Genomic DNA, 24,907 nt, shown 5'->3' on the forward strand with positions numbered 1-24,907 from the left:
GTGTTTTGCTTTCTCCTCCTCTGGAATTCTGCTGCTCTCCTTGGTATTGAAACCACACTCCTTGGTAGTGAACTTGGTCCTGGCTGGATTTCTTGTTGATCTTCTGGGGGAGGGGCCTGTTGTAGTGATTCTCAAGTGTCTTTGCCCCAGGCGGAATTACACCGCCCTTAACCGGGGCCGGGGTGAGTAATCCGCTAGGGTTTGCTTTCAGGAGCTTTTGTTCCCTGAGCGCTTTCCGTAGAGTTCCGGAGGACGGGAATACAAATGGCGGCCGCGTGGTCTCCGGCCCGGAGGAGCCGAGAGCCCAGGGCCGCACTCCTCAGTTCGCCCTCAGAGAACCGCGCCCAGTTACTCCCGTCTGCCTGACCTCCAGCCGCGCTCCGAGCTCACCGAGCCTGCGACCGGTTCAAGGTAACCCCGAGCTGCGAGCTTACTGTCGGCTCTGTCTCTGTAGCCGGCTTTCCCATTCCAATACGCGCAAGCTCTGCAACACTTAGACACCCCCGATCCTTCTGTGACCCTGCGGGACCTGAGGCCACGCTGACCCCGCGTGGGCTTCGCCCCGGTTTAGCCTCTGGAGCGATGTCCCTCAGCGGAACAGACTTTTAAAATTCCTGAATTTGTGCTCTGTTGCTCCGCCGCTTGCCGGGAGCTGGCCCCTCCCCCCGGGGTCTATCTTCCCGTCGCTTTGGATTCACTTCTCTGCCGGTCCTACCTTTCAGAAAGTGGTTGTTTTTCTGTTTCCAGAATTGTTGCTCTTCTTCTCTTTGATCTGCCGATGGATTTTCAGGTGTTTGCAATCTTTAGATAAGCTATCTAGCTCATCTCCGGCTAGCTGAAGTAGTCTCAGCCTGCTACTTCTCTGCCATCTTGACTCCTCCCACTCGATGTAACCCCTTTAATGTTTATTGTGAAGTAACTGTCCAACTAGTTTTCAGGCCTTTTATAAATGGAGTTATTTTACATGTAGCTGTAGATTGTGTGTGTTCATGGGAGGAGGTTAGTTGTATATAAAATAATTTTTAAACTTAATGCTCTCTTTTCTCTCTTTATTCACCCCTTTTGATATTTTATGCAGGGTCATGGCTTGAAAAACCCTTTATATATTAATGATTTTCCAAAATACTATCTGTAGTACAAACCTCTGCCCTAAACTCTAGACCTTTATATCCATCTTGCTATTGTAGATCTCTACTTTGGTATTAATAGGAAACTAAAACTTGTCGTACTTAGATGTGAGTTTCTATCAAACCTACCCAAGGTGGGTTTCACCATGTTTATTCTTGCCAACTCATTCTTTTGTTCTCTCAGGTCAGAAACCTTAAAGTAATTGTTGGTACTCTTTCTTTACCAACCTAACAGATTTGAAAGGTAGTCTCAGCAGATCTACATGTGGTCTGGCAGGAAAGAAGAGGTACATCACCCACCCATATTTTTCTTTGTGAACCAGGTTATTATTTTAAATATCACTTACATGGAACCCACTTTTAGAGCTCTTTATATTGGTGCGTACTTAAAGAAAAAGAAATCAAGTACATTGGCTTCTCCCTATGAATAGGTTGTCACCCTAAAGAGGTATCAAAACTACTTTCTTGATGATTACAGACGTTAAACGTAAAAAGGAAAAAAAAAAAAACCTGTCTCTCCATCTGTTTATCGCTGAGATATAGGTACATCTTTTAGCAAAAAATATTAAGCTAATTAGAAAAGGTATATATATAAAATAACTGATCAGATTACTTTTAGGAATAAGAATCTGAATATACACAAGTTAATGAGAAGTGTGTGAACAAAACTAACCATAGTTAAAGATTAAATCATAAGCTACTGAATTTTCTCTAAAAATGTTAGTTAGCAAATTGAGAATCAGTCAGGTTATGATATTTAACTTGTCCCTTGTTATATAAAACACTTAAAATAAGTTTTACTTCTCTTCTTCCTAAGTTGTCTATAAAATGCAGAACCTAATTATTTTTTTCTTGCACGTTTTTATTTAAATTCAAGTTAGTTAACATACAGTATAGTATTAGTAATATGTGATTAATAGTGATTAGTAATATGTTATAGTAATAGTGATTCAGCATTGCCATACATCACCCAGTGCTCTTCACCAGTGCTCTCTGAAATCCCCCTCATCCAGCTAGTCTCTATTGGCTGGATTTATTTGTTCAACTGCCGTTCAGTCCTTCACTTGTTAATTATAGTTGTCTTGTTCAGTTTCTGGAGGGGCCACTGTGAGGTTAAATTGAGGTAAAAGAAGAAATGGTCAGTGGTAAAGTGGAGGCAGTAAATGAATTCTTCAGGTTGTAAAAATGGTAACTATGTGACAGGATGGAGGTAGTAGCTAATTCTGTGGTAGCACTCATTTTGCAATTTATAAATATATCAAATTAACAGTTTAAATGTACACAATGTTATGTGCCAATTATATCTCAATAAAGCTGAGGATGAAAGAGAATTAGCATGCCTTTGAAAGTGAAAAAAAAGATAATTCATGAGGGAAATATAAGAGAGAAGGGCCAGTAACTTGAGTAACAGGACACACAAGGTATTTTATTGACTTTCAGGATGGTGAAGATTTAAACATGTTTGTAACATGACCAAAAAAATCTAATACATACTTGACATTTAAAAGCAAGGTCGTCTTACAAAAGAGGGTATATGAACAAAAATGGAATAATGGACTTTGGAAGTGGAAGAGAGTGAATTGAGTTAATATGAAGAAATTTTGAGGTGAAGAGTAGGAAGGCTGAGAAAGTTTACTCATGAGGGACTCCATACCCCAAAGGGAACTGTATCTTTTACAGGTTGTGTAGTGTTGGTGGTAAGTAGGAATGGGAGAATAGAGAACTGGTACCTCTGAAGAACTAAGGGTGGAAAGCATTTGTGGTAGGAGCTCTTCTGTTGTAAAGATGAATTTAAAATAAACAGAAGTGTTAGCAAATGATATCATAGACAAAGTATTAATGAGCAAAATTGTTTGTAGTGTAAACAGTTGTGCAATTTCTACCACAGTTTTCTTCAAAATAATAATTTTATTCACAGCTACCCACATACTGACACATGGACAATCAAAAGGAAAGGTACTCTTATTTCTGTTGTCTTCAGGCAATGTTTCCACTATGAATCTGCTTGGATCATGAAACAACTCAGAGACTGGTGTTAGGGATCTTATTTTCCAATTATATTCACATTTGAAAGTCATTCATTCACTCCTCATTTTCCCTCCACTCATACGTCACTATGTCACTGTGCTCTGGTGGCTCTAATTTGAGTTTCATTCTTTTCTTAAATTTCTCTACCTTATCCAATTTAGCTCGCATTCTTATTTCAATATTATAGCTATTGGAAATTTCCCCCAAATTATTATAATTAGGATCAACTGCTTAATTTGTGGGGTCCAGTACACAAAGAAAATGCAGGCTTCTTGTTCTAAAATTAAGAATTTCAAGATAGTGACAGCAGGTCGTCAAAGTACGAGACCTTCTATGCATGGAGACCTTATAAGCATGATTACATAGGTCAGTGTGACCATAATGCCAGAGCTGGTTGTCATTTTATATGCTTGGTTAATTTTAGACCTCAATTGCTTTCCAAAATTTTTCAGAAGTTAGAGAATTAGATGTATTTCTACAGAACAGCATTGTTTAAAAACATTCACTATTATCTTTCTAAAAAAATTGCACTGTAAGCAGACTGTTGTACCAAACATCTGTGTTCAAGGTGACTTCGTTTTTGAGCTGAGTAGTGGACTATGCTCATAGTTATTCTCATAATAATTTTAATTGAATAATTGGCGAGAGTGTTTACATTTTGAGGAGACAAAACCAACTTGCATAATATTACACATAGGTTATAAATTCTATAGCCCAGCCCTAATTAATGTAAGAAAAATAGACAAGACAGTATATCCTTTTTATTTTTTTGATTAGAGAATAACTATTCTCTTTCTCTATTTGCTGTATATTCTCTCATTATCTGAGAAAGGTATCTTCTTTTACCTTCCATCAATTAACATGAGTTACCTTGATTCTTGATTTTATTAATATTTTAGCATGCATCTTGTATTTTGAATTTAATTGCCCTATTTTATGAACACAGGAACTGAAATATTATGTAACCTTCACAAGAGCAAAGGTTGATGCAATTATGTTTCATTCTTATTTTAATCACTATAAATCATGAAGATGTAATTATTTATTGTTTTTGTAAGTAGTAATTCTGTTATCTTTAAATATAATTTACCCTATTTCAATAAATAGTGTTTTCTTGGCTATTTGCATTGGCATTTCTGAAATGCTTTACAAGATAGTAGTCAAAAATATTTTGTCTCTATGCATCCAACTATAACAGATTAGCTTTTTTGGATAAAGAGACAAAGGGACATATCAACACACATATACATATATATTTGCATATATATTTATATATATGTGAATTTATATTTCTGTATATATATACATGCATGTGTCAATATATGTATATATACATATACACAGACACTAATACATGCATTCTATTTTACTACCTAATTAATATTTAATTACTATATACTCTAAGTAAATTATTTTTGCTTTGGGAGAGCATTAAAATATTTATGAAGGAATATGAATATATACATTTAAGGATATTTCACCCTTAAATTTCTTATGATTTGGTGGTTGAACTCCTTGCTTTAAAGTTGGAATATCAAAAGAAGGAGTTAATGTATAAATTAAAAACATCTGGGGAGCTGGGTTACTCAATCAATTGAACATCTGACTCTTGATTTCTGCTCAATTCTGATCTCAGGGTTGTGAGATTGAACCCCACGTTAGGCTCTATGCTTAGCGAGGAGTCTGCCTTTCTCTCTCTCTCCCTCTGCTGGTTTGTGTGCTCTCTCTCTCTCAAACAAATAAATATATAAACCTTAAAAAAATGGGGTTGCTTGGGTGGCTCAGTCTGTTAGTGAGTGGCTCAGTTGATTAAGCATCTGCCTTCAGCTCAGGTCATGATTCCAGGGTCCTAGGATAGAGCCAGTCGTTGAACTCTCTGCTCAGAGGGAAGCCTCTTCTCCTTCTCCCTCTGTCTGTCGCTCTTTGTGCTTCTGCACACTTTCTCTCTGTCAAAAAAATAAATAAAACCTTTAAAAAATCTGATGTGAAGGCCTAAAAATTAGTCAATTATAAAAACCAGATCAGTAGTATAGATTAGTAAATTATCATTTTAGGAATGAATTTTTGAGTAGAGGTTTTTCTTTCAATTTTATTATCTATGAACATTTTCATAAAAACTGAAAATTTTATGTTTTTATGTTTGGTTAGCCAGCATATGGTATGTTATTAGTTTTTGTTGTAGTGTTCATTAATTCATCAGTTGCATATAACACCCAGTGCTCATCACCCCATGTGCCCTCCTTAATGTCCCTCACCCAGTTATCCCATCCCTCCACCCCCTTTCTTTCTGTACGCCTCAGTTTGTTTCCAAGAGTCTCTCATGTTTTGTCTCCCTTTCTGATTTCTTTTAATGAAACCTACATATAGTTTTCACTTATGACCCATTATAATTTACAACTAATATTTAATTGCTGTAAAATAAATTACTATTCTCAAGTAGGTCCATCTAGATCATCCATTTTCTTTTTACCACTCTCACTTCTTTTAAAGCTACTTTCTTTTCAAGCCACCTCCCAGACTTTTTGGTTTGATTGATCAAAACTGTTCTTTAATATTCAGGCAAGTCTTCCCTGAAATTACTTGTCCATTTTTTTTTTTTAAAGAAGGAAATGGGAGAGGGACATTCAAGAACATTTTTTTTTGCTATGTATTCTGTTATCTCAGGGCAATTCATGCATGAAGTGAGGAACAAAAGTATTTTCAATTTCATCAAGCTGTTTTTTAAGTCATAGGAAAGTAAATATTCACCAGAAAGTTTCCTTCAAGGATCCAATAAAGTTGGAGAATTGCTTTACTGCCTCTACCTTACGAAGTTGCCTATCTGCATTGAGAAAGGGCTAATTTAATAGTACTCTGTCCTTTGTTCTTTTTTGTTGTGACCCTAATTAATTGCATTTAAGTATTATTATGTAATTCTTATTGCATCATTTCCTACAAATCATTCTTGATAATTCATTTCAAATTTGCCAAATCATCAAAATGACACAGATGGAATAGTGTAGGAACTTTAATCTATGCATAGTCCCTCCCTGTGCCGTTTGATTTTCTAATCAGTAGAATTTGACTGAGACTGGGAACAGCATTTTGAAAATTTGCTCTACAATCTGATGATTATTTAGGTTTGAGAACACTGGACTTGACTCTTATCTGAGCATGAATTGTTTAAGGCAGTCCCCTTTGCTAAGGTGCTGTATGTCTCAGATTCATTCCTAATGTGGACCATTAATTTTTTTCATCTCCATCCGCTGTTCATTAGAGCTGAGTGATCTCTTTATTTCAGAGATGAAGCTCATTTTCAACTCCTGAACAATTAAACCAAGAATGAGAAAAGAGAGGGCACCAGGGTGGCTGGAGCCCTGAATGGGGCTCCCTGCTCATTGGGGAGTCTGCTCCTTTCTCTCCCTCTACCCCTCCCCCCACTTGTGTGGGCACTCTCTCTCTCTACCGTCAAATAAATAGAATCTTAAAAACAAACTAACAAACAAACAAACAAAGGGGAAAACACTAATTCTCTTTCAAGTCTACATTTCCCTGGAGTAGAATGACTGCTTTCTAGGATGCCACAGCAAACTGGTGATGGCATGGAAAGTGCATTGCTCTTTTCCCCTATACGCTACACTTCTCTTCTGCCTAGACCAAAGTCTAGATGGAACAGACATTCCCCGTGAGACCAGTTTGGAGGACACTACAAAGTTCTGCCTGGCTGTGATAAATATTGTATGTAACTTAATCTTTAGCAATATCTAACTTGTGGCAAGTGCAAGAGTGCTACAAGTGAGTGCCTACCACCTGATGCCTGGTTGCTCCTTTCTCACTTAATACAGCCCCAACACAATGGGTTTCACGTCTAGATGATGGTAAGGTGCCACTGGGGAGAGGAGGTAGAGGTAAGAGGATGTTAGAAAACAGTTTATGTCTCTTTCAGTCAGCTTAATATCTCACAAGAGCATTCAGTGACAGATGACCCTGGTGTCTAACAAAGAATCGAGTACAATGCAACTCTCTGCCAGTGTTTATCTGTTCCCCGTGCTTACATCCACACACATGAGTCTTCTTTCTGTACTCCCAGCATATTGCTCGGGAATTGCACAGCATATTTGGCAAGCAAAAGGAAAAGCAGCTGTTCACTGCCTCTTGTTCCTGCTGTTCAAGGTGCACATCCCAGCCAAATGAATCCTATCAGAGCCAAAGACCCTGGCAGTAATTCCTTGCTACAAATGTAGTCTTGTCTATCTTAGCTACATGGAGAACAACAAATCTGAAAGCCTGGTAATAACCTGAGGACAAAATAGCACGCAGCACAGCTACTCAGCTAGATCTGAGGAATTTTTCAGTGTGGTGTGGACGAGTGGGGTGACAAGAAGCCCTAAACACACTCTGTCTTGCACTTCACCTTCTTCAGAACCATGGTGATCATCTGGAGTATTTGTGATAAATAAATATTACTAATCATCATGCATATGGAGAGGATGAAAAAGGATCACCCCAGGAGAGAAATTTTCCATTTTCTTAGATACTACTTCTAGTCAGCAGCCTGACTAAAATTGAACTCTACTGATGATTGACTGTACAGGTCAACAGAGTCTAGAGAATTTTATTTCAAGAGAACCTGAACATTAACCTAAGACCATTATGGGCCTCCATTACAGTAAAAGGAATCCTTCATAGATGTCTAATGTACATCAGGAAAGAACCATTTCAGGTTATTGGGACCACATTTGAGACTACCTGACTGAAGACCAAAATCTGTTTTATAGGCAGTCCTTCTGGCCATCCTTAACTGGTCTGTAAAGGGTAGTATGACAGATGTGCTTCTCACACATCATCTCAAGTCCAGGAAGCCAGAAACCCCATGTCTACTCAGTATCCTGAGGGTCTGAATTCCCAAGTGGAGAAATTGACTAGCACCAAAAGGTCTTCCACTCTGAGACCTCTGTCACATTGATGTGTTGGCAGGAGATTACTGCCCTTATCTAAGGAGCACCAAATGGCATGTCATTCAATGACAAGTTGACACAGCTACCAGTCTATCTACAGTTGGTCTCACTGGATTCTACCTCTCTAGAGGCCTTTACTTGTGTGATGACCTGAATATCTCAGCTTGGAAGCATCAGCTATGTTTTTTTGTTTTTGTTTTTGTTTTAATTGTGGAACCTTGCCTTTTCTCTGCCTATACTTGAATTGTGGAAAAGTCACTGCGTCTTTGGTTTTCTGGGATAATAGAAGCAATTGTCAGAAATCAACTGAGTTTCTCACTAGCTACATTCTAACTTGTGTTTCTGACCTCTACTTACTGCTTCATTCTACAATTTGATCTTACCCCAAGATTTGGATTTTTACTCTTACCTAGACTCTGTGTGTTACTTATATGTATGTGGTCTCAATCCTAACCCAATTTATCCCTAGACTCCAGTTCTGTCTCACTCTTCTGTATCAAGCACAATAGTCCATGAGGCTTTAATTATTTATAATATTAATAAATTATTAATTGCCTAAATTTAGAGTTTCATATTATGAGCACATGTGTGAACAGAGAGCGCCTTGCCATTACACCAGAGAAGTTTTACTGACCAGGCAGTCTCTGAAGTTACCTTGAGAATACTGGGAGAAGATGAACTCTGTAGATGCCTTTCAGATTTACCGCATTATACTTCCAGCACTTCCTTTCCAAAGCTGAAATAATGCATTGGTTTGCTACGGTCAGAGCGGAAGACCAGTTTCATTTGTCTACCCATGAAGATGAATCGATGCAGCAAAAATCCAGAAATGTCTAAGATATATTACTGTACAGCTCACTGACCATTCTGTCAATGCTTTACTTGAAAATGATGGCTATCTGATGTCAAGTTCCATTGATAAAGTGATTCCCAAACGTTGCTTTTGAATGTGCTTCCTTCAGAGGTCACAGAAAAACTTCAATGATCTGCAGAGATCTGAAACAGATGAAGTTCCAACTAAACATGACCCCAGTGGATTTAACATTTATAGTCTTTTCCTGTAAAGGAAATCATAGACCGCTCCATGCACGTGGTTTTTGGATTTTTCTGTCCTGTGGTTTTAAACCAAGTAACCTTAACAAAAACAAATCCAGATAACCAACATTCCTTTATATTTAAAGAATATACAAACACTTGTGTAATTATTGTAATTATTTGTAGTCTATCATGTATGCTAGCAAACATGCCACAAAAGCTAATTTTGCCAGAATTCCCCACAAGAATTATATCTAGAGTGGCTTAAATCAACACAGTTTTTGATTTGGGGCTGTTTTTTTTTTTTTCTTTTTTTGGTATTTCTTGTCCAAGAACATTGAACTCTACTGATGGTTGACCATGCAGGTCAATTCTTTCTTTAGGAAAAAGTAGGACTGATTTGAAAAGAAACAAAATAGGCAACAAAGTGAAGCTTTTGATGGCTGCTGAGGCAGTGAGTTCCTGTAATTTGTCCTTCCTGCTATAAATTATCTTCTCCCCCTTCTGCTTTATTTTTTAAATCTCCATTTTCCTCCTTTTATTTTTAAAATCTCCATGATTCCTTTTGAAAAGCATTTCCTCAGTCTGCTGAAAGCATACCTAGCCATCTAGAAATGTTATATGCAACTCTGTAAGGATCTATTATTTTCCTTTCACCATACTAAATCATGAAATTTTTTTTTCCTCATCAACCCTAAATAAGTCTGAGTCTGTAGTGAGGTCCAAGGAGTTCCTAAAATTTAACTTTCCTTAAGAATGTTCTCCTGTCAGTTCTAAACAACTAAAAGTTGAGAGAAAGTGTTTTTGAGACAAATGGAACATTCCTTGTGCTCCTTAAATAATTCCTGACATTTTCATGCCTTGCCATATCTCCTTAAGGACCTTAAAATTATCCTTCAGAAAGTTTAACAGGCAATTCACTGAAATTATACATCAGTTGGGAAAGTGTTTCATTTGATAGCAACAATAGTCCATACTTAGAACCTTGCTAGATAGATATAAAATGTGCAATCTTCTGGCTGTTGTATAAGCCAATGGCATTGCTGCATCTTTATAAGCCTTCTAATCATGCCATGCTACCATAATTCTCAGTGTTTCAAAGATAGTCCCTAGATCCTTCATGATCTATCTCTTCACATCTACCAGAAACCATTTCCTACCTTTCCCTGGGCCACATTGCAACTGTTCCTCATATCTGTATTTTCTTCTCTGCCTCTACCTCAGTTTATCAAGCTCTGAATTCATTGACCATGACAGTAGTTTGCTGTATAGTTTGAACCAAGTAGGACAGAAACATGAAATATTTTGCTTCAAACTGATGGTTGTTTCCTCTTTCTTACTGGCATCCTGAATAGATCCCATTGTTTCCCAGGCTCTGTGAAATTAAAAAGTTAAAGGCAGCTTAAAATTTCAATCTCCTGGGCACCTGGGTGGCTCAGTATGTTAAGCTTCTGCCTTCAGCTCAGGTCATGATCTCAGGGTCCTGGGATCAAGCCCTGCATTGGGCTCTCTGTTCAGCAGGGAGGCTGCTCCCCACCATCTCTACCTGCCTCTCTGCCTACTTGTGATCTCTCTCTCTGTCAAATAAATAAAATCTTAGAGAGGGCACGGATTGCATGGAGCACTGGGTGTGGTGCAAAAATAAGGAATACTGTTATGCTGAAAATAAATTAAAACAAAACAAAACAAACAAACAAAAATTTCAATCTCCTATTCAGCCTACTATTCTACTGTCAAACTTAAACGATGGTGTAAGTGACCTGCAATAAAAGGGGAGAATGACCAGTTTCCTCTATACCACTATCACTTTTCCTTACCGCTTCTGGGTCCCATTGTTTACCATTGGCCTGAGATGTAGGAATGAAGGAAACTTGCACATGTCTCCTATTAACTAGCTTCTTCAGGGTGTTCGTGTATTTTATATAACAAGGAAACAAGCATTGACTTTTTGGAGGGTGTAAGTATAGGCTCTTTAAGTGGTCTTTTAAAAGCTCTTCTGTCTTCCAAATTCTCTAACAAGGGAAACATGCCCAGTGACAATATCTTCAGGCCTCTTCATCATGGAGTACTCTTGCTCCTAGCAGAGTTTGTGCTAGACAACTCAGACATGGCTGCCTTTTTCAGTGTCTGCTTGACCTATGGAAATGCTACACCAAGCTTTAGGAACTACAGGCTACTCTCTTTCTTTGCTCTGCCATCGTTTCCAATTTCTTTTATTATACTTTGGTAGGCATATAAAGCAAATAGAGCATTCAACTGCATAAGCAGAGTCCAAGTTTGTAATTAGATGCCACCCCTATCTACTTAGAACTCCCAGACTCTACAAGTGATAGTGTTGGAACTTCCTTCCCTTGCGTGGGGCAGAAAGATTGAAGTACCACTTTTCATTCCTCACTGATAAGTAAATGGAAGATGCCATCACACTGGCCATGGATTCAGCCTGATTGTGATTCTTTTCAAACTCTTCATGGAGTTTTAGAGTAAGCAAGCTTGGTGGAGTAATGAAGGAAGAGCCAGATTTCCCACCATCGGTAAAGTTTTTAGAAAAGGCTTATTATTTCCATCTCTTAGAATGAGAGGAACTTAGGAGTCAGTGTTTTCAGTTCAAGACTAAGAATAGCTTATGAGTCACGTAAGAGTTAGGAGGAAACAGCTAATCAAAATGGGTGAAAGGACAAGGGAGATACAGGCTTTCAGTTGTGCCATAAATACGTCATGCGAACAGAAGGTACAGCATAGGAAATACAGCCAATGGTATTGTAGTAGCGTTGTGTGGTAGCAGATGGTAGCTACACTTGGGGGGAAAATAGCATAACGTAAGTACAGACTTGTCGAATCACTTTGTTGCACCCCTGAAACTAAAGTAACATAGTGTGTCAACTGTACTTCAATAAAAAAATGCTCTCAAATAATTCACCAAAATAATTGAGTCAAAATGAGTATTTTTGTTTAGTATTTGAACAAATTATAACCTCTCGATAGTTGACAAAGGTAAGCCAAAAGGAAGTAGTTGCATTAATTTACTGGCCCACTGAAATTGAGACTCTAGAAAAATAGAACTTTTTGGTGAAGGGCAGTCTGTGTGCACAGTGAGGTGGGGCTGTTAAATAATGCAGATTAGCAGGTTCTCTTTGGTCTCCATGTTAATTTCTTAAGAGCCACAAGAGTAGGATTTGGTTTTAGCACATGTCTTACAGGACTCCCACCCTTCACGCACTGCCCGTGAGAACAGTGCTTACCTTGTTATTGTTCTATTTTGTGCAAGGTAGTGGTATTCAAAGTGGGGCCAATTCATGCTCTCCCCCAAGCAGAAACTGCAAAAATTTGTAACTACTTTATTTGCATCCAAATTTGAGAAATAGTTTTCTTGAGTTCATCTTCTACTACTAAAATCACTCAAAGAAATGAAGCCTAATTGAACAATGGTTACCCTATTTCATTGCTTAGGGAAAAGAAGCTAAGACAATGATGAAAGTCAAACTATTTTACATGTCTGGTATCAATGACAAATATTTATAAACAATAAATAAATAATTATTTTACTACAAGGTGATCGATCATAAGCCATATCCCCCTTTTTAAATGAACTGACATTTCCTTTGTCCTAGAAATTTTAATGAACACAATTTAGAGACTCCCTAGATAATTCCTTGTCACAGAGCCTGAATATTTTTGTTTGTGTCTGTGTTTGTTACCATAAATTGCAGGAGACTGGGCAAGAATCTGCAATTACTGAGAAAATCCATAGTCCAGACTTCTGAAAAGCCAAGTGTCTCTTAAAATCTCAGCCCACTAAAAAGAAGCCCATTTTTTTTTTAATGCTCAGGCTAATGAAAGGGCAATTTTACAATGTTAAGCCTGGATCTTTTATGCAATTTACAAAGCAAAACCGAGAGCTCCCTTGGCCTGGCACATAGTAAGCAACCAAGGAATATTTATAACATAGTTGGATTAAAAAAAAGTTTGTAAAGATACTAAGACATTAAAGTGCATCTTTTGCACATTCATGCTTTACATTCTGCAAGACTCATATCACTCTTAGAGCCCTTCACAAGGGACTCTACAGCAAAGGGCATCCTGATGAGATCCTCCTCCACAATTAGATCCAGGCATCAGAAGTCTTTCCCCAGGTTTTTCCAGAAAGCAAAAGCAAATAAAGTAAAACAATCACACACACACTTCCAAAAGAAGAAACAAGGGGTGCCTGGGTGGCTCAGTGGGTTAAGCCTGTGCCTTTGGCTCAGGTCATGATCTCAGGGTCCTGGGATAGAGCCTGGCATCAGGCTATCTGCTCGGCAGGGAGCCTTCTTAATCCTCTGTCTCTCTGCCTGCCTCTCTGCCTACTTGTGATCTCTGTCAAGTAAATAAATAAATAAAATCTTTTAAAAAATAAGACTAAAAGAAGAAACAAAGTGATGACAAAATCTCTCCCATTCTCAGCCCTACATCCCCCAGATACCTGAAGAAAATTATTTTTGTGGCTTCAAACTAACTCATGCTGTATAGGGAATAAAACTCCTCAGGTTTTTCTATTTTAGCATATATAGATACACATACACACATATATATGAATTCTATCAATATAGACTATACTATATATGTATAGTTCAATTCTGCAAAATATTTTGTGCTTAATAAATATTTGCTGTTGGCTAAGAAGGTTAACTATAAGGGAAATGTATATTTCTAATAATTGTCTTAGAGGGTCCTATTTTAACAATGAAATCACCCACATTCCTGACTCACTTGCAATCATGATCTTACCTAGTATTAAATGAAGTAAAAATGATTGTATTTTATAGAGCCTTTAATAAGTATAGCAAGGACATATAACTCTCATAATGAATGATAATTTGTAAAAAGTTATTGGGATAACATGTGTAATGTTCTTTTTTTTCTATTTTTAAGCCTCATTAATATTTAAATACATTTATTTTGGTTTAAATTCCCACTTGTTATTTCACATGAGAAATTTATTATTTTTTTAGAGATTTTATTTATTTATTTGTCAGAGAGATCACAAGTAGACAAAGAGGCAGGCAGAGAGAGAGAGGGAAGCAGGCTCCCTGCTGAGCAGAGAGCCCGATGCGGGACTCGATCCCAGGACCCTGAGATCATGACCCGAGCCAAAGACAGTGGCTTAACCCACTGAGCCACCCAGGTGCCCTCACATGAGAAATTTATTTACCAGAATAAAAAATTCATTCTTCCAGTTTCTTAGCCATATGTTCTCTGGTTTAAGTGTTTGTAATATTGGGGCACAAAGGTTATTATTTTTAAAAAAATAGAAATGTGAAAAACAAGTAATTTGCTGTAGAGACAACTATCCATTGCTAACAAAAATCATTCAGTTTCTGATTTTATACTCTAGAGTACTTTGAGGAACTAATAATAAATTTCCATATATGTTGATTATTTTAACTTTGTTTTCCTTGAATTTTTCTGAAAACCATAATAAAATTTTTTTCATTATGCTTTTTCCTTTGTAGCCATTATTAGGATTTCCTTTTTTACTTTTGTATTTTTGTTATTGGTGGCCAACCTCTCAATATTGTTGTAACTCTCCTCATATTTGCTTTTTTTGTCTAGTTCTATGATTCATCTTACTGATAAAAGAGTTAGCTGAATACATGGTATAGCATTTTAAAATAAGAGTTAAACTGTAATCTGGACCAGCAATGAAAATCCGAGTCTGAGTTAGGACTGCCTACCAACTCTGTTCAGTGAGATAGCACAGGTCAAGTGGACAGAGGGTCCTACAAAACCCACAGGCCTGGCCCCCCATCAGGATTTGCCTAACAAGATGTTTAGAAATAGAAGACAGCTTATATCATGATTAGTTCAAAGAGTTTTGCAAGCTAAGATTGACATCAGGTCTTTTCACTCCCTGAGATTAAAAAAAAAAAAAAAAATCCATGTATTGGTCTTTCTTATTGACTGCCAGGCCAAGCAAAAAACCAGCCTACCTGAGGTCAACTCTGACATCAACTCTTAGGTCATTTCATTTCTTTGAATCCATAGAGTCTCGTGAATAGAAAAGTTTAGATTTCTAAGTATAATTTTGAGACTAAATATGTGGTTTAACATTATGCCGTATTATTTCCTAATCAATTATATTAAAATTCTACAGGTGCACACAGGAAGAGTAGGCTGTTTTTGCTTTTAAACAGATAAAGGACCAGATTTAAACAATGCCTGAGTAGGCAGTTACTACATGCTGTGATTGGAAGGTTTCTTCAGCCACCTGTCACAATGGTGAAATTTTATCATTAGGGATCCATTTTTCTGGAGAAAGTCTGGCTAGGCTACAGACATTCTCTTGTACAATACAGACAATTCTGATTATAGTCATAAGCACTGTTAACAGAATTATGATATGATGTAACTTCTCATTGAAGTTTTGACTGAAGAAAGGGGAAACCATATATGAATTAGATTACAGGCCAAGGTCTTGGTCACTGATTTGAATCGAGTATTTTACTATAAGTAGACTAAAGTTTCCTGTAAGTAATGTTCCATCCTATTCTGATACTTTTATTTTTTTAGTTTTTTCCCTATTCTGATACTTTTAATTCCAAGCAGACATACACAACACACCAAAATAAAACAAAAACACTGAAATTAAAAAAAAAAAAAAAAGAAAAGCCCAAATAGGGAAGACTTTACTCCAAAGGATGTATCTGAGTGATGATGGCCTTTTTCCCAGTTTCTTTTCTGAATCCAATTTTCTAACTTCTTGAGTGCTACTCTGTTTTCCTCACTAAAAAGCTTTGTTACATCATTCATTCAGTCATGAAGAAAAGTATTGGTCTCTTTTTCTAGGATCTGGTATTGAGCAATGAACAACACATCCATAGTCTCTAATGTCATTGGCACTTAAAGTCTGAAATAGAGGAAAAAATATAATGGGAAATTGCAATATGGTGTGATACGTAGTGAGCCAGAAATACAAAGTACAAGAGAGAACATAGGGTGTCAGGAACAGCCACCTGGTGAGGGAGATATCGACATTTCTAAGGTAAGAGCTAAAGGATAAATGTAAACTAGCCAATTAAAGGAAGTTGGGGTAGAATTGCTCGAGGAATGTTTAAGGCCAAGTATCAAGAGGGACATAGTGTATACTGGGGAATGAAAAATAAAATTTCTCAGTAGCTTGAGCAAGGACTATGTGTAGCAGGGACTATGAAGGAATTTTAAAGTCATATAAAAGAGAATTTCATCTATCCTCAGGAAAATAAATACTCACTACAGGAATTTAAGCAGGTAGCCATCATTTCATTTTAGAAAGAACACACTATAGCTCTGTTGCAGATGGGTAATGATAGGGTAGGATACCAGCCAAGAACCTGTACTGTATTTGAGGCAAGGGCTGGCAATTGCCCCAAGTAATGACAGTAGATGGGGGGAGAAGAGGACAGAATCAAGAAATATTAGGAGGTAGAAGAAAGGATTGGGAATTGATTGCCTGGTTTAACACAAAATGATGAAGGACATGATAGAGGAAGAAGAAATATCCAGAATCATGCCTAATAAAGGCAGTGAATAATTGCCAGTCACTGAAATAGGGGGAGGTGGGAAACAACAAAAAACAGAGCAGGAGCAAAAGCAAGTTGGGGAAATGGAAAGTAGATGAGAAGGGGACCCCAAATGTGTCCATATTTGGTCATGCTATTGTTTTGGTTGCTGTGGATGTCCAAATAGAATTGTCAAGTAGGGCAATATATATGCACTTATGGAGATCGAGGCAGAAATCTGGACCAGAGGCACAAAGTTGTGCGTTGTGAGGGAAAAAGAGCTAACTGAACTTGGAGGTGTGGGTGGAATGAAAAGAAAGAAAAACCCAAGGCAAAATCCAGAGGAAGATTTACAATCCAGGTAGAAATACTAAGAATGCCCTCCCACTCATTTTGTAGTGCAAGACTTGCATCTCTTTTAGCTTTAGTCATAGTTGAGTAATGCTGTGTTCCAACTTGGCTTCATTAAAGAATAATGGCATTTCTAATACATTTTAAGCTAAAGAGCCCACTATATATTCTTTTTTAAATTTTTTAAAATATTTTTTATTGAAAGAGAGTCGTCATACAGCGTTATGTCAGCTTCAGGTGTAGAGCCTACAGATGTGACAACTGTGGATACGACCCTCACAAGCAGGGTCATTTTTGAAATGCTGCTCATGGTCTTTGCAAAGGATAGTTCTCTCATACCAGATAATCATGTCTACATATCATATAATAAAGAAAAATACTTGCTGTGATGCATAACTTACGGAATTCTCAGTAAGTCGCTTGTCCCAGTCCTTGCTTGTAGAACTATTCTTCTAAAGGTGAACAGATCCTTGAAGGGAAACTGTGCAGTCTGCTCAGCATGCTATTTATATTTGGAAAGTGTTACATTACCCTAATCATACCTATAGTAACAATCAAGATAATTGCAGCTATATTAGGATTACTTATTATTTGTTCCACTTCAGCAGTAACACAGATCCAATTGTGCCAGTTATTTCCACATTCCAAATTGTGGGAGAAAATGGGGAAAAAAGCCCATGCAAAGCGGGAAGAAATCGTATTTAGAATAAATCCATAACCAGATGGTTATCTGAAAATTTCTTTTTGAAAGGAGCTGATTCTGAACAGATTGTGCATGTGTCTCACTGGTAGAAGTGGATTATCCATCTTGAATTGGATTGTGATGACGATGACCCTATTCTAAGTAAACCAAATCTCTTGAACTATATAATGAGATCAGGAGGAACATTCGGCCTGAGAACGACAGATTGCAACGACTGAGATGATTTCACTACGTTTTGTTTTGTTTTGTTTTGTTTTTTCCCAGCCCCTTTCCTTGATATACATAATTCTGTAGCTTTTGTCCTGCAGGGTTTCCAGATCCTGTAGTTCTGTGTGCTAATTCTTATTTCTTATTCTTATTTTTGTTTTTTTAAGCAGAGCTGAATGAGCGGCAGGAAGCTACGAAATCTATCTTACAAAAAGGTGATTGTGGCAGTGTAGAATCTTCCTTTACTTTGCAGCAGGATTGCAGAAAAACTATGGCGAGTAAACATTGAATCGCTTCCTTCTTCCTTCTTTTCTTTAGGCCGTGAGGAGGCAAAAGTTGCTAGAGCAGAGTATCCAGTCGGCCCAGGAGATTGAAAAATCCTTGCACTTAATTCAGGAGTCCCTCTCCTCCATTGACAAGCAGTTGGCCGCTTATATTGCTGACAAAGTGGACGCAGCTCAGATGCCTCAAGAAGCCCAGGCAAGTAGACTGAGAATGAGATACCATTACTTGCTGTGTTATTGGAACAGGACATTGCTGAATTTCTAAGTTAAAATTTATTGAACTAGTTGTACAGAGGATTATCTGATTAACTAATTTTACTGTTTGGAAGTAAGAGGGAAAAAGAGCTCTAGGTTAGTACTCTAAGATTTATATCTCAAAGTATGTAATGGAGGAATTTGAAATAGACACTTACAAGGCAGGGAAATTGCATTTGGAAGTCTGCTGTTAATCAGTATTTTCAAACTATACTTAAGCTAGAGGGAAACCTTAAGAAGGTAAATTGTGAAGAAAGAATTTGTAGGGTGCCATTAAAAAGGCAGGCTCAAGGATTTTATTATCAGCTTATATTTGTTATTTTGGAATTTTAAGTCTTATGATCCCTATATTGTTCTACATGTCATGTGTGGTAAGTAGTTGATAGCAAACTGAGATGTAAATTTGCATTTATTACAAATAGTCATACCACATGTACTCACATGTACTCACGCTGTGTTCAATCCAAATTAAGAAATGTGCTAAACCAGTTTTTCAAGAATGAGAGTTAAAATACTAATGAAAATAAATCTAAGTTGATTTTATACTGAATAAATTGAGGCTATATCTAAATTACCTCTCACTTTGGGAAGTATTTTTTATAATGCTATAGTTCTATTTAAAAAAACTTTAAATATATGTAAAGTATCATTGCTATTATTTGTTTCAGTATCTTTGGGATTTTCTGAAAGTAAGGTAATAAAACTACTTTTCAAATAATAGCTCCAAATTAGGTACCTGGTAACCATGAATAACTCAGAGCAGTATATTAGGATGTGAGGGGCATTAGAAGGTTATATACCCATCCCAAGGACCCTCTTATCACTAATTGATGGAGATGCCTGAATGTTTTTATTTTAAAATGAATTTTTGGATTAAGTGGTTGCAGTGCAATTATAGTGCACTGAATCATAGTTAAATTGGTGCCCAGAGCACCATTGGACACAGTAGCATGAGGTAGTTTACCATATTGTCAAAGTTTGACCAGGAAAGTCCCTGAGAACACGGAGCTAGGTACAGGTGGTTTTGATAGGCTTACAAAGTCCAGGGCACAGGGTTTCCTCACTGACCATTGCAATAGGGGATAAAGAAAGTGTAGTTCATGGGAATCCTGGTGATAGCATTGTCATGATAGTTTTTCAGTGGGACAAGTGTAAATCATAAATGGGAGATGATCGCAAATACTGTCGAGGATTTTAAGCTCCCTGGTATACGCACTTCTTCAAGCTTACATTAGTCCAGTGCTCAACCCTTAACTCTTTCTAAGACTGTCCCAATTTGAGTCACGCAGAAAACTTTATAGGCAGGCTTTATAAAAATGCATGACAGGAAGGGGAAATTATAATTGAGTTGAGAAGAGCTTCATGATTATAAACTAAAGGCAGAGTAGAATTGTTTCTTTTTTTAATTCAGTGACATAAACTTGGCAGAATGTTTGATTAAAGACTGCTCATAAGTTTCTGAATATAATTAAGGGAAACTTGGAACAGTATAAATATTAAATATTAAAATTGGACATTTGTACTATAAAATATATAGATTTTTAAGGCTCACAGAATAAATGCATGAGTAGCAATATGAAAATATGAGATAGGCAATAGTTACTATTGTCTTAGAAACAAACGGGAACTTTTAGGGAAAAAAGTAACTTGTTTAATTGAAAAGGTTGTGGACCGTGAGTGTTCTCTTTTGTTAAGATAGGAATACAGGATTCCATAAACAAGAATACAACATACTAGTTTTTAATACCATAATATAAAGTGTTTTGTTTGGTTTTGTCAAAAAGCTCCAGTAAAAATGTTTTTAATTACAACAGTTCAAAATGCTTGTAAATAACAGTACACAAGTCAATTAAGACATTTAAAATCTACTTGAAAAAAGAACTTTAGAGCACTAACAAGCTCAAATCCATTTTACGTGCATTTCTTGTTGCACCTGCATTTTCAAGATAATTCTTAACTTTGAATTCCCCAGCTGGTAATATATAATACTGGAAAATGCAGGTCACCCAAAAGCTATTGAAACATTCTTCCCCAAGATTTTATTTTTTAAGATGACAGCAAGTGAATTGTTTTCTGGAACAGAGTGATCAGGTACTCAGATTTGCTTCAAGGATTACATTTCCTGAAGCTCAATTTGAATCTCTCTCAAAAGAAACAAGTAGAGACTAAAGAGGTTGTTGGTGAAGTAAGAACATAAACCAAATTTGTCAGACAAAGAAGCCCTTAAGCGTGCCACCAAAATGACATTTTTAAAGTGTATATCATAGGGGATAACTTTCATGGTTTGTACTAAAACAAAACAACTTGCTTCTTTAAATTTCCATCAAGGTTCACTGTTAATTAAAAGATTAGATGGACTTAGCTTTACCTTTTCAGAAATAGAGTGTTTGTCTTAGTATATCACTGAGAAGCCAGACAAACAAAGCAAATGCTATTACCATATTTGGTCATCTTAAATAATGTGCTCAGATTTCCTGTCACACACTGGCCCCATAGATTTGTGGATATCTGACTCCACCGTGTGGTGCACTCAGAGTTTTGCTTCTAAATTTAAATCTGTTACTAGAGCTTTCTTTTTCTGCCTTTAAGACTGAGATTCTCGGGAATAACAAATTCTCAGTATTACAAACATATACACAATGTGTGTAGCTTTCCAACAGGTATGCTCTTATTATTTATAAAAGTAGACATAGATGAAGATTGTTCCTTGCTTTCCATTTGCCTTTTGTAAATAGGGCAGAAATGAGCTCCCCACTGCCTCAGCATGTTCACTGATTCGTTCTCTGTTATGATTACAGAACTGGGCCTTCTGATTCTAAATCAGATTAAACATATTTGCTATTTTATTTAGTAGTATGAGCTCGTAAGGAAATCTAAGATCGTACGACCACAACATCAACTGCCCAATGCCAGGCCATATAAAGCGAGATTTTTATTAAAATACAAAATTAAGATAACATCTTACTGATTCACCTAGAATAAAGCAAATGGGAGGAACTCTTCTAGATAGAGAAAATTACCTTCTAGGTGCAGAAATCAGAAACGTAAGAACTCTTTTAAAAATAGTATGATTAAAATATGAAAACCAATGGGTGTTTCTTTAAGAACAGTTTTATAGTATAAAATCAAATTATATAACTGCAGAACAACACATAGCATGAATATAGTTATCTACTTCTTAAGTGTCCTGCAGAACATACTGAAACACAGATTTAGTTTTAGCTCCTATGATCTGGAAGAAAAACCAAAGTTCCCAGGGTGTGCCCCACACCAATCATGTCAGAATCTCTGGGGGGAGGGGAGCGCTCAGTTGTCAGAATTATTGGAAATTCTCCCTGGTGTTCTCACATGTGGCAAAGTTTGAGAATGACTTTGGAGAGTTCATTCTTGGTCATAGCTGACCATGACAGTCTTTTTCTCACATCACATTTCTCACTGCTCACTCTTTGATATTCACACCCATGACATTGTCAAGATTTCATTGGGAGGGAGTTGGGATGATTTTCTCTTCTATTTTGATTGTCCCCTTAGTCTTATGGGAAATGAATGGAGGTAGAAAACATCATTGAGAATTCGTGCAGAAATGAATTAATTCGGGCAAATAGAATTTTCAGCATGGCTGTTTAAAGATGAATTTGGCTTGGTTTTCTTATTTTCTTCTTCTTTATCCCCTAATTCCACATATCTTAATTTGCCATTCACCTTGGATGTGCCTCTCAGTCATTCTGGGAGCCAAGATAATCATATACAAATAACCACCTTAAGGTCTGCAATTCTTAAAATTGCAAAGATATTTCAGTCTGCAGCTTTTCTTTCCAATTATACCAATAATTTCATAATTTTGAAATCTCCAGTATGTAAGAAAAATCCAATGTGGCTACCTATTGAAATGTTCTATATCACAAAATGTTTATGATGCACAGTTTGTTATAGAGAATATTACGGTGTCACTAAAATTACCACAAGAAGCAGTGGGCTGTCTAGTGGTGATTGCAATAGCTCAACATTCTGTTTCTTTTGTCCTGAAGATTCCTGATCCCATCTTTTGCAACATCATTTCCCACATAGTAGATTTATGTGCATGAGTAGAGGGGAAAAATTTGAAGCAAATTAGGAAACAAATTATCATCAAAGGAGAAGTCCTCATAATAATAGAAAAAGTGCTCCTATATTTTTCTCATTAATCTGGGACTTTCAGGTACCCCAGCTCCAGTATAGACTGAATTTCTTCTATCCATCTCTTTTCCAACCCATTGGCAGTGTCGCTAAAACTTAGTGTCAACAAATAGAAAAGAGGGACTTTTTTTTTTTTTTTTTTTTTTTTTTTTTACTAAAGAAAGCTGTTAATTTAAGCTGACTGTATTAGCCACACATCAAAACAATTTGTAACTGAGGCCTTCCTGTCTTACTGAAGCTAAATCTTATAACTTAAATATATTTGACCATTTTTAAATGTAAGCATTCCAAACTACCAAAATGAGTGGCTTAAAAAATAAAAATCTAAATTCAGATTTTGGTCTATCAGATTAAGCTTATGATTTCATTACAGAATAAAAAAGACTTTTGTAGTGTAAATAGGCACATTTGAGTGCTAAACGACTCAGAACAGTGAAACTTTACAGCCTACTTCACTGATTTATGTATTAAACAGTATAAGCCCTCATAGCAGAATTCATTCAGGATTTATGTGACAATGGAATAATTTAATCATAGAAAGAGAATATGAAGATCTATTACAGACATTTGGGTTCTAATGTTAAACCCCACATAGGTGTGGCATAAATAATTTCTTTTCTTTTTACTTAGCAATATAAATATGATGGTCAATCCAACACGATTGATTTTAAATCATTCTAACATTGCAGTGCAACCTGTGCGTGTTACCATATAGAACTGATTACTCCTGAATTTATAATGACTGTTCTCATTTCAGTATGTTTAGTAGTGTGAGAAATAATTGCAAGCAAGTGCTACAGAAGATACAAAAGATTAGAAATGTACTACACCTCATTGACTATATTTCGAAAAATGGCACAGTATCATGTCCTCACAGGATGTATAATGAAAAAGAAATGGAAGTCTTTCTCATATTATAAATTCAAAACTGTACATCTTAATTCTGCAGTTCAGTTACAGCATCCAGTTGTGAAAAACTACACATTCCAAATACGAAAGGTGAAGCTAGCTGTGTCATGCTACAGTTGCAATGAAGACTCTTGAAGCACTGAATATTTTAAATCTTTTTTTTTTTAAGATTTTATCTATTTATTTGACAGAAATCACAGGTAAGCAGAGAGGCAGGCAGAGAGAGAGGAGGAAGCAGGTTCCCCACTGAGCAGGGAGCCTGATGCGGGGCTTGATCCCAGGACCCTGAGATCATGACCTGAGCCGAAGGCAGAGGCTTTAACCCACTGAGCCACCCAGGCGCCCCAAAGCACTGAATATTTTGAGGCAACTTAGATTGGAACTATTATTTTCTGTTTTTTTTTCTTACATAAATAGATATTTATTTTCAGAATAGCTGACCATGAGGTTATAAATCTAAAATGCACACCCAGGTAACCCTTGGTATCACATACACTGTTGTAGTTTCCTTGAAGCATTTATGAATATCTGAAACTCCCTTGTTTATTTTTGAATTAGTTTTGTTGTTGTTGTTTTCCCTGTTGACCTCAATTACCTTCCCACCAAAGGTCAGTTTGTAAAAGATCAGGACTGCCTCGCAGATCTTCAATAAGTATTTGGTGAATTTATTCAATTCCACAAAGATTTACCACATTTAGTCACTAAATATGTGCCAGACAAATGAGTTAGGAGCTATTTTTTTTTAAAGTGGATGAGCCCCAGATGGATTTTGCCATCTTGCCTTAAGATAGCAGGAAAGAACCAGTCAAATATACCATAATCATCAAGAACCATTTTTAAAATGAGACTTAATGGCATCATGACAAAAAAATAGAATTGTGACAATATCTTGTCATAGTACTTTATGATACTGCTAAGTTTTGGAACTTCAGAACACTTTAGAAATACTTTGAGGAGTACACAATAAAATTTTTCATGTGAAAAGAAGTGATTAGTGGAAAGTAAATATTCCAGCCTTTCCAGGTATTTCAGTCTTTTCAAGGTCTGTACCATGTCAATGATGACTACTTTCAAAGCATCTGAGTTGTTTTCTTTGATCATTACCATAATTTAATGAGGTAGGTAAGTCAAATACTTAAGCTTAAGAAAATATCTAAAGAGGGTAGATTATTGATTAAAGCTGGGGATGGGTGTAGGGAGTTACTGAAAATGGACACACAGGATCATTTGAGGGAGCTATAGAAATGTTCTATAAATCAAATCATGACTAGTGGTTGTGCAACTTTAAATTTACTAAAATTTCTTGAATTGTGCATTTATTGAATTATATGTTAGATAAACTATACCTTGATAAAGCTATTTTAAAAGAGACTATGTAATA

At 36.6% G+C, this 24,907-nt stretch overlaps 1 protein-coding gene across 1 annotated transcript in view; it reads left to right on the forward strand.

Annotated features, from left to right (window-relative positions):
- The window catches only part of DMD (dystrophin), a 1,970,015-nt gene that overhangs the window by 680,135 nt on the left and 1,264,973 nt on the right, over positions 1-24,907 (forward strand). The window contains exon 30 of the mRNA XM_059385278.1: positions 18,221-18,382. Within this exon, the coding sequence (XP_059241261.1) occupies positions 18,221-18,382 (162 nt within the window). The remainder of the gene's footprint in view (positions 1-18,220; positions 18,383-24,907) is intronic.

This window comes from Mustela nigripes, chromosome X (genome assembly GCF_022355385.1).
Source record: "Mustela nigripes isolate SB6536 chromosome X, MUSNIG.SB6536, whole genome shotgun sequence".
NCBI lineage: Eukaryota > Metazoa > Chordata > Mammalia > Carnivora > Mustelidae > Mustela > Mustela nigripes.